The sequence below is a fragment of the Papilio xuthus genome, unplaced genomic scaffold (genome assembly GCF_000836235.2).
Source record: "Papilio xuthus unplaced genomic scaffold, Pxut_1.1 DF829758.1, whole genome shotgun sequence".
Lineage (NCBI taxonomy): Eukaryota > Metazoa > Arthropoda > Insecta > Lepidoptera > Papilionidae > Papilio > Papilio xuthus.
This window is the reverse complement of record NW_013528891.1, coordinates 239,333-256,060: the sequence shown is the minus strand read 5'-3', so window position 1 is coordinate 256,060 and position 16,728 is coordinate 239,333. Positions and strand designations below refer to the sequence as shown.

Here is a 16,728-nt window from a genome sequence, read left to right as displayed (position 1 = left end):
TCGGAGGCACAGGGGTTTAGGCATTTGACTTGTAATCGGTCCTGGGATCCAATCCCGCCATGTACCAATGTGTTTTTCGATTTTCTATTTATATATGGACATTTATCCGTCGTTCTTACGGTGAAGGAAAACATTGTGATGCAACCTGGACATATCAGAGAAGAAATTCAAAGATATGTGTGAAGTCAACCAACCCGCATTGGGCCAGCGTGGTTGACTATGGCCTAGTCACCCTTAACTTAATGTAAGCTCCGAACCCCTCAGTGGGGATGTATAGTGAGCTGATGATGATAGTACGAAAACTTTGCAACTTATTTCAAAATCAATCTTAACTTAATCATAACTTAAGTTCGTTAAATATTAAGTAAGGTATAACTTCCGGTTGTATCCACACAACAGTTATGCTGTACAACCGGACACTCAAATTATCAATCTTGATCCAACCGCTGCAAGTTAATAAGCTATTAAAACAGGTTATGTTGGATTTAATTAATCAAATTATTTATAAATCATGCGTATAATTATATATGCAATTGAACATTGAATTTGATAGTATATTAAAATTAACTATATTATTATATTGATATTTAAATTATTAAAATATTGATGATATATTAATGTCCATCTTTATTACGACAATAAATATACAAGATAAAAAACAAACAAACGATGTATGAACCTTATTCTTTTCTAACTATTTTAATAACGAGGTGCAGCCTCCCGCTGAAACCTCAAATACTCACTCCGCTGGCGCATCGACCCATAGTGGCCTTAAATACTGAATATCTCAAATTATTAAGACTTTGTTAGTCGAACGATATATATATTTCTCTACATAGGTATTTTTCATTTTACTAATATTATAAATGCGAATTTTTGGATGGATAGATGGATGGATATTTGTCTGAAGATATCTCCGGAACGGCTGTATAACTCTTTAAAATTTGACGTAGATGTAAAACATAGTCTGGAAGAACCCATAGACTAATATTATTTTTATAACCACGCGGACGGAGTCAGAGTATAAATAAATGAACGTGTTATTGTTTTATAACTTAAGATTTTATTAACAAATACTACTTTTAAGTAAAGAAATGTATCAATAACACATAATGTGTTCATATCTAGCTTAAAAGCTTTGATTACTTAAAAGTCACTTATCACTTGTTTAACAAAATAAATGTAAAGTTAACAAACATAAAACTCGTTTGCACTTCAAAAGTGGTTAACAATAAGAGTTTATTGCAACAAGCATATTGGAAACCAGTAAAGCGCAACTTGCTTTCTTCAAATTAGCGCCGGGGTGCGAATTGTGAAGGGCAGCAATAAAGAGATGCCTTCGAACGATTACTGCGGCCCGCGGGCTGGCCGGCGCTGGAAATTTTCAACATTATTACGACCTATTTACTTTATAACTACCTCACCTTTTCGATTTCAACAATGTTTAAGCTTTCTTCGAGTTACCTGTAAACTACTTAATAACATAATTGAGTAGTCGTTTTTACGTTAATATACATGTTATTTTAAATTTCATCACATCCTGTATAAAATTGCCGAATTACAGATGAAGGCAATGGACACTTTATTTTAGTAAGAACATTATGAATAACATTACATACTTCCGTATTAGATTGTCTTATATATAAACATTCTTGTGTCACAATTTTTCGTTCCCATACTCCTCCGAAACGGCTTGACCGATTCTCATGAAATTTTGTGAGCATATTGGGTAGATCTGAGAATCGGCCAACATCTATTTTTAATCCCGTGCGGACGTAGTCGCGGGTGACAGCTAGTTAATTATAAATTAATCCTACTACTTATATAATTTAAGCATTTTTTCTTTATTAGAATAATGATAGGAGCTGTTGGAAATAAAAGGATGATTCAAATTTAGTACTTTTATGTTACTGTAACTAACCGGTGTTATAAATATATCCGAAATGTTTATCCCAGTTTAAATCTGAAACATTCACGTACAGGTTTCCTGCTCGGTCACTCGAAATTGTCTCTACCAAGAAATATCTCACATCTGGAGCGATTACGGTACTACATCTGTCCTACTCACTCTGCACAGCACCGATATCGCTATCTCTTTTCTACCATATAAATCTTGACGTAAGTCGTATTCAATTTTGGAATTTTAGGACATCCTATATTTAATTCCACTTTCCTTAAAATATAAGAAAAGTAATGGACCTCAGTATTCAAGTAAAAAAGATATCTACATTAAAAAGAATCATTTAATGAAAAAAAACACTGTAACTACAGGATGATTCAAAAATCTCATTCCTCGAAACCGTCGATTTCTTCAAAGTTTTTACTGTTAATTATTTCGGTTGCCCTTACTGTTATTTAACCGCAAATCATATGTTTCCAAAATCCATTACCCAAAACTCATAAGACATAAATACATACTGTAGTGTAATCAACCAGATAAATGTCCTTAATTTCACTTGAAACGTACTGATAACTTCTTAAGTTTTAATAACGAACATAATGAGATAATATTAACATTTCCAAACCTTTTAAATATCAGATCTATCTAATTACAATTTAATTGAATACATGTATATCATATAGTATGCTAATAAGTCTTGTGCAAGCTAAGGTGACCACACTTTTGTATACCAAACCCATGTCGGATTTACTTAGAGAAGAACTTTGTCTATATTTGATATAAATATACACATTTCAACAACAACATAACTCAGAGACCGTACCTCGGAGCGATAGACAGACACCACGTACCTCTATTTGGCGCGTTCCTAACCCTCCTCTATCGCTACTGCATTCATACATCTATGCATATATGCACAAATATTTCGAATGCTCTTAATACCGCCCTTCTAGAGTATTTCATTGATCTGTACTATAAAACTCTATCTTTGACAACTCCAAGCGAATTGTTTTTTTTTAGCAAATATTGAAAACTTTAGTCATAGAAAATTACACTACAGTCTGACATTTCCAAGCTCTTGTACTAAATGAAGACTATCCTAAATGTTGTACACTTTATAGTTATCGTACATTTCGAATTTATATGCATTGAATGATATTAAGTTAAGTGGCATTGTAGTGAACCAGCTTTGTGCTTTATCTGTCACACTGATACATCTAACGAATTAGATACGTACTCTCTACTAGAATTAGTTTAATATATTTGGGAAGACAGCGATGGTTTTGTTAGAATTAGTACTGAGAACTATCATTGAAAGTGTATATAAAACTAGTTGTCGCCCGGGCCTCTATCAGTGTGTAATTAAACATTAAACTTAATTAGTAGCCTACGTTTTCTTCCAGACTATGTTCTGTATCTGTTCCAAATTTCATCGAGATCCTTCGAGTCGTTCCAGAGAAATCTTCTAACAACCACCCATCAATCTTTGCAACCAAAAATTCGCATTTATAATATAATAGTTCAATCCTGTCTATTTGCAAATCAGAGTAACACTATGAATTATTTGAACGTTTAAACTAACTTGAATTTATTGTAACATTTTATTCTGTAGGTACCGGTAACTGTGTACCTGTAACCAGCACACAGAAATATTTATTATCATAAAACGTGAGGAGTTGCTAACTTTATGTCCAGGAATGTCCGCCAGATGGCTAAAGTGTCGCCATCTATCTAAACATCTGGGACACTAGCGAACTTGATTTTTAAAAACTATCTAGTTATAATAATACAATTTTACTAAAATAATCTGGTAAATAATACAATCTCAAACATTACATTTATTAAAAGAAAGATCTTTAGTTAAGTTAAGACAAAAATAATATTTTTTAATAAATATCTAAGGAAACTATTATTAAACTTGGTAAAAAAACCGGATGGGAACCGATTTGCAAATTCACAGCGTGACATCGAGGTTGTCTAAAAGACTAGGCGATTGCTATCTCTTTCTTGATTACATAAAACGTGACAGAGATATAAAAATTTAATTCCATTTTTAGAGTTCTAAATTCAAATTTTGTATTCGTAAAACCGGTAATGATTGCATCATCAGACGGTAGTCAAATGTCATATTGATGGGCATTACGATCGAAGTGACAGCTGTCAAAATTTGTGCTGTCTAAAAGATCACATCTATAATTCTTTTTTTTATGATTTACTAACCAGTATTTCTTGACAGTCTCACTTCATAGCATCTTTTTTTAGGTATAGACTACAAGTACAAATTATACTTTCTATAAACGTTATATAATACTAGCCATTATTATAGTTTTCGATTTGTTACCAAGATGCAATCACATCTAACATCAGATAGACTAGATTACTATACATTAGCGCTAATGGAAGTAAATCGAAAGTGAAATTTCAAGGTCATATCACACTTTCGCACATTACGTTACATGAAAGAGACAACACATATAAAGGTACAGTGGAAGAAAAGAGAGAAGCTTTGTATCATCGTTTTGCTGTAAAATACGTTTTAATTTCCCGTAATAATCGTCCACTTTCTCGTGTTCTCGGTCGCCATGTAGTTTAAGGATAAAACAACTGCTATGTGGGTTGGCGCTTAACGATGTGATGCGCATTTGGCGCTATGCCGAATGCTACAGGTTGATTCTTAATTCTATTCTCATTTTTATTCTGTGACGAAAAAATATAAATATTTATTATCTAAAAGAATCTGCATATTATATTTTGCATTTGAAACAGAAAAGTCTTTGCCACGTGTAATTGTGTAATCAACGATGACAAAACTAATTACTTTTAACTTAACTATAGACTTTTAAATTAATATATCATACAGAACAATTAAATAGTCAAATGTTAGTTAATTGGTTAACAAACATAGCGTCTAAAAAGCCTCAAAGATAATCAAAATACGAAAATGAAACTTAAAACCGTTTTAATTGTTTAAATAAAATCATCCTGTACATTAAGGTACCGCTAAGTTTATTCGCGAGCGAAAAAAAAACAGGTTCAGTGTAACGCAGCATACGTGATAGTATGTGATAAGTCACCGCCCGCTCCGACACGTTTGTCACGCTTAGTGGGGGTATCTACTGGCAAAAGATCGGTATAAAATCACATAGTGTTTCCTTCAATTAAAATAAGATAATAATAGGTTTTTATACATATGTTTGTGCAGTGGGAAATGTGAAAAAGATGCTAATTTTGTTCCGTAACTAGAAAAAGATATCCACATTTTCGTATACATATTGTTGAAAATAATTTCAGAAACAATTTACTAATTGGTGCATTTAGCAACAATTATATTTATTATAACTTTACTACAATTAACTTGATAATAAATAAACATCCTGTACATAAATTAATCTTCTTCACAAATGACCATAGAATTGTGAAGATTTATCAACGCAGTCACTTCTGAGAGGTTCCTCGCATAACTAGTGATTGTCGGAACTCGTTACCGCTCGCCGAAGATCTATAGATCATAGATCTACAGATCATCGATCCCGCGGACGGATATTAGACGCCATTAACCACCAATGGGCTTGTCAGTCAGACCGTAATCAATTAAAGGTGGCGATACACCAAGCAAGATTTATTATTTCTTTAATTTATTCTCCACTACACTCTACACTCTATTTTTAAAGTGACCGTCGAAATAATCACTATTTAATTACTTATTTTCTAATTTAATTATAAAGAAATTGAACTTACTACGTTAATAACAAAAATAAATAAATAATTTAATTATTAGACCAACAATATAACCCGTAACCCATTAGGGTAGGCAGAGACCACAGACTTTCATTTGGCGCGGTACTACACCTCTTTCGAGTCTACATTCATACATCTACGCATACATGCTTGGTTTAATTCCTTAAAAATATATCTTTACCTTGGTGTACCACAGACCTATATTGCGTAGAAAGTAAAAATAAAAACAATATAATTGCAGCTCGTTGTTATTATAAGCATCCCGTCGACTTTAACGAATTGAAGTCAAATGTTCAACGGAACTGACTAATAGTAGTTGTTAAACATGATTTGATTTAAACATAATAACGTATACGTCTACACTGGACCACGATAAACATAAAATTGTCTAGTCTAGAAATAAATAAGTGTTTAGGATAGAATAAAAAGCTAAGTATAGTGGTATTCAAACTTTATATCTGTTGTGTGCAGAATTAACATTCTGCCAAGACGTGGCATACTGGCCAGAACCTTTGCCTTTTTTGTTATAAAAAATATATGTAAAATAGGACCGAATAGCGCGTGAAGTGAACATCGAGATGTAGACGTGAATACATTTAGTGAGCGTTATTCTGTAAATCTTTATATATATAATTCTTCTGTGAGTGTGTATGTCACTGAACTTCTCTCAAACGACTGGACCGATTTTGATGAAATTTTTTGTGTGTGTTCAAGAGGATCTGAATGGTTTAGATTCACAATTTTGTCCGCTGGACAATGTTTTTTTAATTTATTAATTTTTAATTTAAAGACGTGTAGACAGGACAACGTCTGTCGGGTCCGCTAGTGTATATATAGTTTTATTATAATGATTTTTAACAACGTAATAAACACATTTTGACTGCAGTGCCGCTATTTTCAATGTACATAACATCTTTGTGCAATTCTGCACTAGACTCTGCGCAGTTTTAGGTAAAACCGTGCGTGTTCCTCCCAGTGGGTTCATTCGGCAACCAACTGTGCAGACATGACAGTTAAGCGCTGCGCCGCGATAAAGTTTGAATCTTGTAATAGTAAAAAGAAAAAAAAAGAGTAAAGATGACAAGGTTGATTACTATGTACTGACGATTATAGACTGTAAATAAAAAGCATTAAGTTCGTGATTCGATTGTCGCGTTTAAGTACTTACCTATAATAATTAAAGCTGCTACAGCAAGAAAATGCAATCTGGACTCCATTTTACACAGATATTTATATTTTATATTAATTGCTATTAACTTCACTTATGTAAAAACCTTTCACACTTGTCCCGGCAATTCAGTCGTCCATGTTCGAGGTCTGAAACAAAGAAATATTTACATTAGAATCAAACAAAATAATTATAAAACAGTAAAGTAAATTCAATAAAAAATTATGATGAGATATAAAACATGTATATTACAACTTTAGTGATAAAACAACAAGTTGCAAAACATATTTCAATAGTTACAAAAGTAAAATTTCAAATCCGACTTCCGAACTAATTTGCATATAACGCCACAGATAATAAAAAAAACTGGGTGAATTCGTAAACTGGAGTGAGTCGAAATTAGTTCCGGCGCATCGCACGAATGCCTCCATTCGCGTCTCGATCACAAATCACAACTGACATGCTAAAGTGTTCCAAACGCATATACACTTTCTCTATAAAACATGAGAGTTTAAACAAGAGGTTGATGCTCGGTTTACGAAAATTCAAACAATATACGATTAATCTGTATTTAAACATTGCTTAATCTTTTATTACTACGTTTGTTTTTAATAACGTAATTATTTTCAATGACGATTAATTTAACGAACGACAGATGAAACACCTCGACCACAGACGACAGACTTGAATTGGATCTGAGGGAGGAGAGAACGCAGAGGACGGGCAACGCATGTGCAATTACCAAAGACAATGAGTAGCAAACGCTTCGTTATTTCTTCTAATAATTCGTAATTTAGGTGGCTGCTTATTCGTTTGCCACCTTATAATTTAGAGAAAAAATTATAGTGAAGTGACAGCTATTTAGCAAAGTGGCAATTTATTACTTAAGTTTATCAGATGTTTAGCATTTTTACGAGCAATTTCGTTAATGGATATAAAATTAAAAAAATCAAAACAAGTAGTCACTCCATATAAGATATCTGTCCGTTACTTTTTTTGGTCAGATTTTATGGTAACCCTTCTCAGATTCTACCTTGTTCTAAATGCGGCAAAGTTTCTGAGAAGTGAGCCATCAGGTACATTAAAACTTAAATTAATTAAAAACCCAAACATAAAACATCTTACAAGATAAACTTTACATTTAAGGCCTCTTATGAAGTTTTTATCTTATTGCTAAAAGTATTTATGCATGGACAGGCTACAAGGCGTTGTATTTTGTTCCTATTTGGTTTGCACCATTTTGGCGCTGTCGGCAGCGGTTGGTAGCGGTGGTGAGAATTTGACCTAATAACAGAGATATAAATATTTGTCAGTAACATCTACATGGGCTTTTGAGTCGAAACGAAATAAAAGTTGTCAATTCCAAACAATAACCTATCCATATAGATCATTGCTTACCAGTGACCGTCTGTTTCCATTGCCAAAATACATGTAGAGAAACATTTAAAAGGACAATAAATATTGACTTTAAATAGTAAAAGTATTTTGTAGTATCAGTAGAAATTGAAAAATGCGTCTGTTTGTATTTTTTTTTCTTGTTCTCAATTACGTGAAAAGAAAGAGTACTAGGATGACATAAATAGGAAGTAGTAGTTAAAAGAGACGAGCGTGGTATGCGGGACGGTGGGCAGCGGACGTTGTCTGCAACTTGAGTCCGGTCAGAATTACCCGGTAAATAATTTGCAAATCGTATTATCAAAGAATACACTAAGATGTCAGTACTAAAAAAGGATAGTCTTATTATGTCAGCAAATAATCGCTTACAAATATTGTAAGACCATGAATCCTTTAAATCTTTAAAAGCCGACAATTTCGCTGTCACATTTCCCTCCATTAATTTACCATAAACAAGCTCTATCTAAGATGGCCGATGCATTTTAATTGACCGACCCTATTTACTATAAATTACGTATTGTCTATGTCTAGGAGATTGTCTAAGTAAGCGTTTAGATTTTCTCCGTCCCACATTGTGCTCACGATTTAGACTTTCAACCGTTTTGTATATCAGAAGGGCGATCTTTAGAAAATCATTAAATTCAAAGTATATAAAATATTCGTTCGAACGTTCATGAGAAAGTAATCTCAGAGAAAATATGAGCGGGAACTATATGTTAATAAAATAAAGAGTAAGTTACTAATAATCGAGAATTAAATAAGTGATAAAAGAATTTGTATATTTATATATTTATTTTTATTCCGAATCTTTTCAGCTATTGACCTAAAACGATTGTATTCATAAGAAAACGTGGACAATGTTGCATTCAGCGTTACCAACATAATAACAATACAGACGAATGTGTGTTTCTGAGCCACACTGAATTGGGGCCGTGCGAAAATTGTAGAAATAATGTTTAGAATAACCGCCTAGTAATATTGAAAGTCTTTTCTTGCATACAATTTTATGCAAAGTACGAATTAAATACGACATAATTATATACTGAAAATCAAAACTAAACCCACACTTAGGGTTCTCCTTAGTGACTAAGATTGAGGACCCTTTAAAGTTCTTTCTTAAAAAAATAAAGTTGATTCGTAGAGCTTTCGATGTAAAGTAGGTGATTGTACCAGGCTATCATAAAGCTATAGAGGTCAGCGGGCCGGCGATCAGCCTTGACACTGCGAGGGCGTGACCCCTGACCCGGTAAATCGGCTTGAACGAAAGTTCTGCCGGCCTATGTTTGTATTGAATGACTTTCCTATCGTCTATGCTGTCCTGGTCAGAGCATTTGAAAATTTTTCCTTTTTTGTGTAAAATTGATTTCAAAATAAACTGATAAACATCTATTGTATCGCCTTATCGGCACTCACTTGTTTTTTGTAATATAATTAAAGTGTACTATTGGCCTTATCGATATTCACTTGTTTTTAAAACGTAATTAAAAGTGCTAAAAAAGACGTTATGCTCTCCATAGTATCACAATTGAAAATGTATGTAGACGATACAAAAGTTGAAAAAGATTGATTTATCACACAAAAACACAAAAAAGGAAATGGAACAAATTTCCTCAAAGCTTCGACAAAAAGGCAAATCTTTTGTGCGACAATTTGTCAAATTTCCATCGTAATATATCAGATTTGTTTAACGGTTGCATTCACGTTGACAGCCAAGTAAAATTGAATCTTAATTTTAAGCCTTTAAAGTTTTATTTACCTTGCTTATATAGTTTCGGAAGCTCGCTTAACTGTGCTTTTTGCGAGAGCATTCAATTTGCGAATTCTTTTTATTGAATGTCACATCGTTTGCTGTCAGTCATTGTGCGGAATGCGAGTCGAATGGCGAGTGGCAATCGAGTCATGTTTATTCTCTCCGGTGGTTTTATTTGATGCCCTCTTGCCCGATATCACCCACGCAAATGTCTTCCGGGTATAAACCAATAAGTGAAATTAAACTAAAGTATGTCAACACGTGAGAATGGTTGACACTTGTAAAATTATCTTATGCTTGAAACAAACTATCGCGAAAGCGTATCGGAAGCGAACTCAATGTTGTTACTTATCTCTGCATTTTCTCGTTTCCTTGTTCGCTTTTATTCCGATTCGCTTCCGTGGCTGTATTAAGTCTAAGGTATAAGGCTATGAAATATAAAAATATAGTCTATTTTTAATTATCATTTATTTCAAGATTCAAATTAATAGACTTATCTATATATATATAAAAGAAAGTCGCGTTAGTTACACTATTTATAACTCAAGAACGGCTTCACCGATATGGCTGAAAATTGATGAGGACGTAGGTTAGAGCCAGGAGACGGACATAAGGTACTATTTATTAATTTTTTTCGAATTTATGCCTTAAAGAGCTGCTTTGTATTTAACTTACTAATATTATAAAGGCGAATGTTTAGATGGATGTGATGTGAATGGATGCGATGGGTGTTTGAAGATATCTCTTGAACGGCTCTATTAAATTTGGCATACGTATAAAACATAGTCTGAAAGAAGACATAGGCTACACTAATTAAGTTTTTTTATATATCCACGCGGACGGAGTTGCGGAATACAGCTAGTTCGCGATACAATCAAGAGATAAAAATGCTTAAAAAACTAAAATATCATAAATTTCAAACGCTTTGCAACAATGTTTGTCCTCAAGCACATCTTTAATCTTGTCATTTGCTCATAAAACAGTTACTTAACAAATATTTAATAGTATTACATAATAAAATAGGTATAAAGATTATATCGTAGTGACATTTGGATGTGGTATCTTGTTTAACATGTGTTTTACGAGCTGTCCGTTATCCGCTGCAACGGTTTTTCGGCTTGACTTAGCTCGTAACGGTTGCTAAACTCAATGCTTAATTTACGGATGACTTATTGCGATACTAGCTGTCGTCCGCGACTCTGTCCGTACAGAATTTAAAAAAAAACTTATTTAGTATCCTATGTATTCTTATACATGTTCTGTGTCCGTGTCAAATTTAATCGAGATCAGTGCAGCCATTCTTACGATTTATCTTACTAATATTATAAATGCGAATGTTTGGATGGATGTTTGCCTTGAATGGATGTTATGAAAATACATAGACCACTTGTTAAGTTTTTTTTTTTATTACCAGGCGAACGGAGTCGCGCGGGTCAACTAGTTACATTTAGTTAAGTTTTTCTACACGTACGAAAATACATAAGCAATTATAAAATCACAGCCTATTTTATAACTACCCACAAATTCTATACTGACTTTAATAATACTCCAATGTAGATAAATTGCCTTTCACACTGACGTATAATCATCGTGGTATTTTTGTTAATGTACAATAATTTACTTTCCATTATACCCTCAGGTGTATACATCACAACTGTTTATCTTAATAAACGATTTATATTCGAGATGAATGCTTTGCCATTAGGCTGTAATTATATTTGATGCACACTAAGCTTAGTTATTAATTGAAAATTATATATTTTTTAAATTAATATGAATAAGTTAATAAACCGTTATCTTTCGAATAAAACTACGACTCCTTAACTATACAGAGATTAAGCGGTTATTTTAATTCGCCAAAATAGCGAATAGACCGCTGTATAGACATTGCATTTGCAGATGCGTTGCCTAACATTAATCAACAGAGGAGGGGTACGCATAGTAAAAAGATAAATATCCTTCCTGTGCATCCCTCCACCACCACACACATGGCAATGGGAAAAGACTAAAATTTAGTCAAAAGCAAATCTATTAATGTCTAATATTTAAAAAGAGTTGCTAAAAAAAGTATTTCCAATATATTATCATCGATTTGTAACAACTTAGTTGCTTAGCTTTCGCCGGCAACATTTATGTAGATTTAATGTGATAATAATTTATAACTTAAAATAACTTAAGTGTAGATTATGTAACGACTATAATAAACTTAAAATGCAATCGCCTGTCTACGATACACGTTAAATAAAATTTTATATAAAATCTAATGATAAACGAAGTGTAGTTAATTTTTTTTTTTGGTTTTCGCTGATTGTGATCCTTTTTTGTCTTTTATAATGTGATATTTACGCGATAGTTGAATACACCACACTGCAAGTTATGCGTAGAGAAGTGCTTTTAGTATATTCATGTAAAACAAACACTTTTTTTAACTAAGCACATAACAATATAATCTATGTAGTATTTACCATATCTAAATAAAATGTATTCGATCAGTTTTCTTACCGCAAATTTGATGTAACGACATTATCTCGCAAGTCGTGGGACAGTGTGAAAGCTCTCTCTCACATCACAAACTGTTTGAACAAATGTTCGTGAGCCCGTTACAAACTTTCCAATACTTTGTTTGATATACAGTAAAAGAAACAAATTTAGTGACCACCTAAGGTTCTATATCGTATACTATAAAACAATAACTGCAGAACTCCACTGCAGTGATACAAGTATTAATACATATTTTTATCTTTTTCATTTTCTTTGATAAAACAAAGACAACATGAGTCATTGCAATTTTTGTTAATACAATCTAATTCTACCCTAACTTCTTCGTGTATTTCTCTAACGCGTTTAAAATCATTTTCTAACATCGTATCTTTATTATTAAATCAATCCAATATCGATTTGAATTCGACACACAATCTCACTGTATGCATCAGTTTGCTGAAGAGTTTTGTAGCGCACTGTACTTGTCATGAATCATAATAGCATTTTAACAGTGGTACAGTCAGCAGCATTAGTGACTGTACCAAGGTGAAATACCAAGACCACACAGAAGACATACTTCGGGGGGAAGTAATTTATGACGTCAGCGGATGTGCGATGCCTATACTAGTTCTCTTCCCTATTCCACTCTCATATAGAAGGGAAGTATAAGCTTTGGCAAGTAAGTGGACGTACAGGAATCACTTTTCAGTTCCCTTCTTTGTTAATTTTAATGGTTGGCAATAGTCGTTTGCCGTTTACTATAAAAAAAATGTTTTGCCAACGGTACACTCTCAAACGAAAGTGCAATCGTATCTGTTTTGTTATCGATAATTGTTCGACACTTTCGTTTTTGTTGATGTTCTTTTTGTACAGTTGTTAATAAAGTGTACTTAATAGAGTAAGCTTTCATCACTTATGTTTACTATTGTATGTTAAAGAGAAAACTTGTTATGTTTTTTTGTTTATTTTAGAGTTGCACTGATAAATATTTTGCCGAGTCGACGACCTTTTTTGGATGTGAAAGCTTTGTGCTAATAAGTGTACTTGGAATAAATTGGTGTCCATTTCTTTAGCGTTTCATTCGTGTACATTCAAGAAAGTAAATATTCATAATCTCATATTTATAACATTGTATAATATGTATATATACTAACTTTTCTTAGTCGAAACTTAGTAGAAATATATAAATTTGAGTTTTTAGTTATTAAGATAAACATGTAGAAAAAGAACTATTTTTTTAATATTAGCAGATTTTTATAAATTTAGTAATATTTCTTGTACCATTCCAACTAAGCTCTAGGCTTGTGCTAGGATATGGTTTACGACAATAGTCGAATGACGGGATTCGAACCCCCGACCTTGTGATCGGATATCCGTACCCTTTTACCATTAGGCTATTGGCACTTCATAATTGAAACCAAATATTCTTTATCATTTAAATATTGTTACGATAAAAAAAGTTAAACATAAGTAAACATATTACTATAATATCATTTATTTAAACAAGCACATATAAAGCAGTCGTCAAATCATTGTCAGGATCTCAAAGCAACTTTTTTACGGCCATAATTCCGTTAACGAGTTGCGAGTGGATTTAATTTAATCTGAATAGGCCGGTTATAACTGAATAGGCTTCTTCAACTCGGTCTCAACAGGCCCGTTCAATCCCGCGAATTGCGATTTAACTGTTTCTCTCACACGCTTAGAAAACGAAACGTGATTTGCGCATTTTGATCTTCCTAATAACAAGGATCGTTAATGTCTCTACAAAATGAACTGTAGAGTCATGATGCCAAAACATTGTGTGTGGTCTAAAAGCTTAGAATTTAAAATGATATACGCGCACTTATCAACACCTTAGTACCCTGACTAGTAGACCGCAACCTTTATTCTAACACGATTAAATTATAAATAAAATATTTCCTCAATTCACAATAATAATAACTTCCTAAATTATACGGTATCGTGTACGAAATAATTTATAGAATAAAGTTAAATTTGTTCTCACTATGACATTAGATTGGTCGTGTATACAAAACACATATTTTAAAACTTAATATCAGACTTCGAGATATAATAGTGAAGATGGTAATACGATCGCTCCTGCGGTCGACAAAAAAAAAACAATAAAAACTAAACCAAATAAACAAGATGCAACAGACAAGTACATAATAATATCCATTCTGCGTTATTCAACATGATAATTTTGTTGAAGAATTTTAAGGATCAGAATGTAAAGATTTAAAAGAAAGAATATAAAATAAATATTAAAACTCAATGTAATTTGCCTAGTTAATTAATAAATCCATTGACAAATGTCCCTAGTATTAATATTTGTGACAAGCTCTATCATGGTCATCGACAGATATTGTATTAAAATAGAGCGCCCCTGTCGGGCGTAAAGTACACCAAAAATCTCATACTCATTTTGACATAATTGACGAAGACGATACGAAGGCAAGCGTCTTATTCCCACTAGACCCACTGTTCTGTAATTTAAATTTAGGTTCGGATTCGATTACAAGTATATTAAGATTAATATCGTGGATAGAGTCATCCAAATCTAGGAAGGGATTTAGCATCTTCCTTGTTCCCTTTCCTTTAAACTATCTTCCACCATGAACTACTGTGAGGTGAACGTACCCGTTTCGTCACTATGGAAAGCTCTGTGCTGTCTCTTTGTAAATATTAAAGTAAAATCAATGGCGTACCGCGCTGGAGTACACCAATCAGCGACGAGCAAGCGCAGGTCGCTTCACGGTCTGCCGGCAACATTATTGTCCTATCCATTCATTGTCTGCATTCGTTTCCTGATTACTCCGGGTCCGACGAGGATGCTTCATGTTTTTGTTATTTTTATTTCAACATCCTGTTGTTAGCCAAAGTTTCGGAGGTTGTTTTGGAAGGAAAAATAGTTCGTGTATATTATAAATATGCGGTAAATTGTGAACGTAAGATCTTTGTTGAGATGTTAATGGAAAATAAGCTGGGAATTCATAGCAGCTTGAGTAGTTACATGAACATAATTTAAAGAAAGCAGTGTGCAAATTATGCATGTTTTTCTAAAATGCTAATAATCATACTGGTCAGTACTAACTCGAGACTATACAATTGTATACATTTGTCCAATTCTACACGAATACGGTAGCTTTATATAACTAGGATTTTCCATAAGGATACTTTATAGGTGACATTATAAGTTACTTAAAAAAAGTACAAAAGACTTAATTTACGTGGAATTCAAGATACCAACAAAGTGTTCAGATTGCAAATAAAAGCTGACGACGTGAATCTTATTACACCCATCAATCAAACAATCAAAATAAAGGAACGAAAGTAAATTGTGATTCGAGCACCTACCGATTATTGGAAGAGGCTGGATGAGGAAAATATGTACCAGGCTATCATAAATTAAATATTCTTTCTTTCTAATAAAAGTTCAATACAAAGTTGCTGGCGTATCATGACGTGAATGCCTGCGCGTAATATCTTGTGGCATCTGAAAAAGTGGATGTCACCGGCAAATTGTGTACACTGCCGGATTACAATTTACCCTAATATATCGTGAAAACGTGAAACAAATATATTCACAAAGTGTTGTGTTTGTAAAATGAAATTTCTGTAGTAGTTGCTTTTATCGGTTTATTCACTTTCCGGGAATTTTTTACTGCATAGAAATTAACAAATAAAATGTCGTCTTTACAAATATCAAAATATAAACCCGTACCCGTAAATTTGTGGAGTGCCGAGTCTTTCCGGGGCAAGTTGCAAAAGATCGGACAGGATTTAACAGTGACATAGCCAGAATACAAACCCCAGATGTCTTTACAAATATTCTTGAAGAATGCAATTTTAGAAGCGAACAAGGAAGGTTGGGAGGTCACGTAGTATTAGACGGGTCCCTGGATGTAAATCTCATTGTTGTCGATATTTTGAATGGAACTTATTGCCAATACTGTAGATAAACTCCTTTATGTGAAAAGTAGAAGCAATAATGGAAATAGTTTGAATATCTTCGCGTACAAGATCCGTATTTTGCATAACTGAATAATGAGTTATTTATATTGAACCTCAAATATCCTAATAGTTAAGAATATAAATCAAGTAATAATTATTGCGAATCCCATCATTAGACTATTATAGTTGGACTAGTTATAAAAATATTAGTAAAACTAGCTTTTGTCCTTATATCCTCGGCGCAGAATTTAAAAAACCTTATTAAGTATCCTATATATTCTTTAGACTATGATCTATATCTGTGCCAAGTTTCATCGAGATCAGTTGAGCCGTTCAGAA

General features: G+C 33.1%; 1 protein-coding gene across 1 annotated transcript in view; it reads right to left on the bottom strand.

The window, feature by feature from the left end:
- Nucleotides 1-16,728, bottom strand: part of LOC106128558 (agrin) — a 39,832-nt gene that overhangs the window by 10,943 nt on the left and 12,161 nt on the right. Inside the window, exon 2 of the mRNA XM_013327004.1 lies at nucleotides 6,807-6,955. Within this exon, the coding sequence (XP_013182458.1) occupies nucleotides 6,807-6,855 (49 nt within the window). The 5' untranslated portion in view covers nucleotides 6,856-6,955. The remainder of the gene's footprint in view (nucleotides 1-6,806; nucleotides 6,956-16,728) is intronic.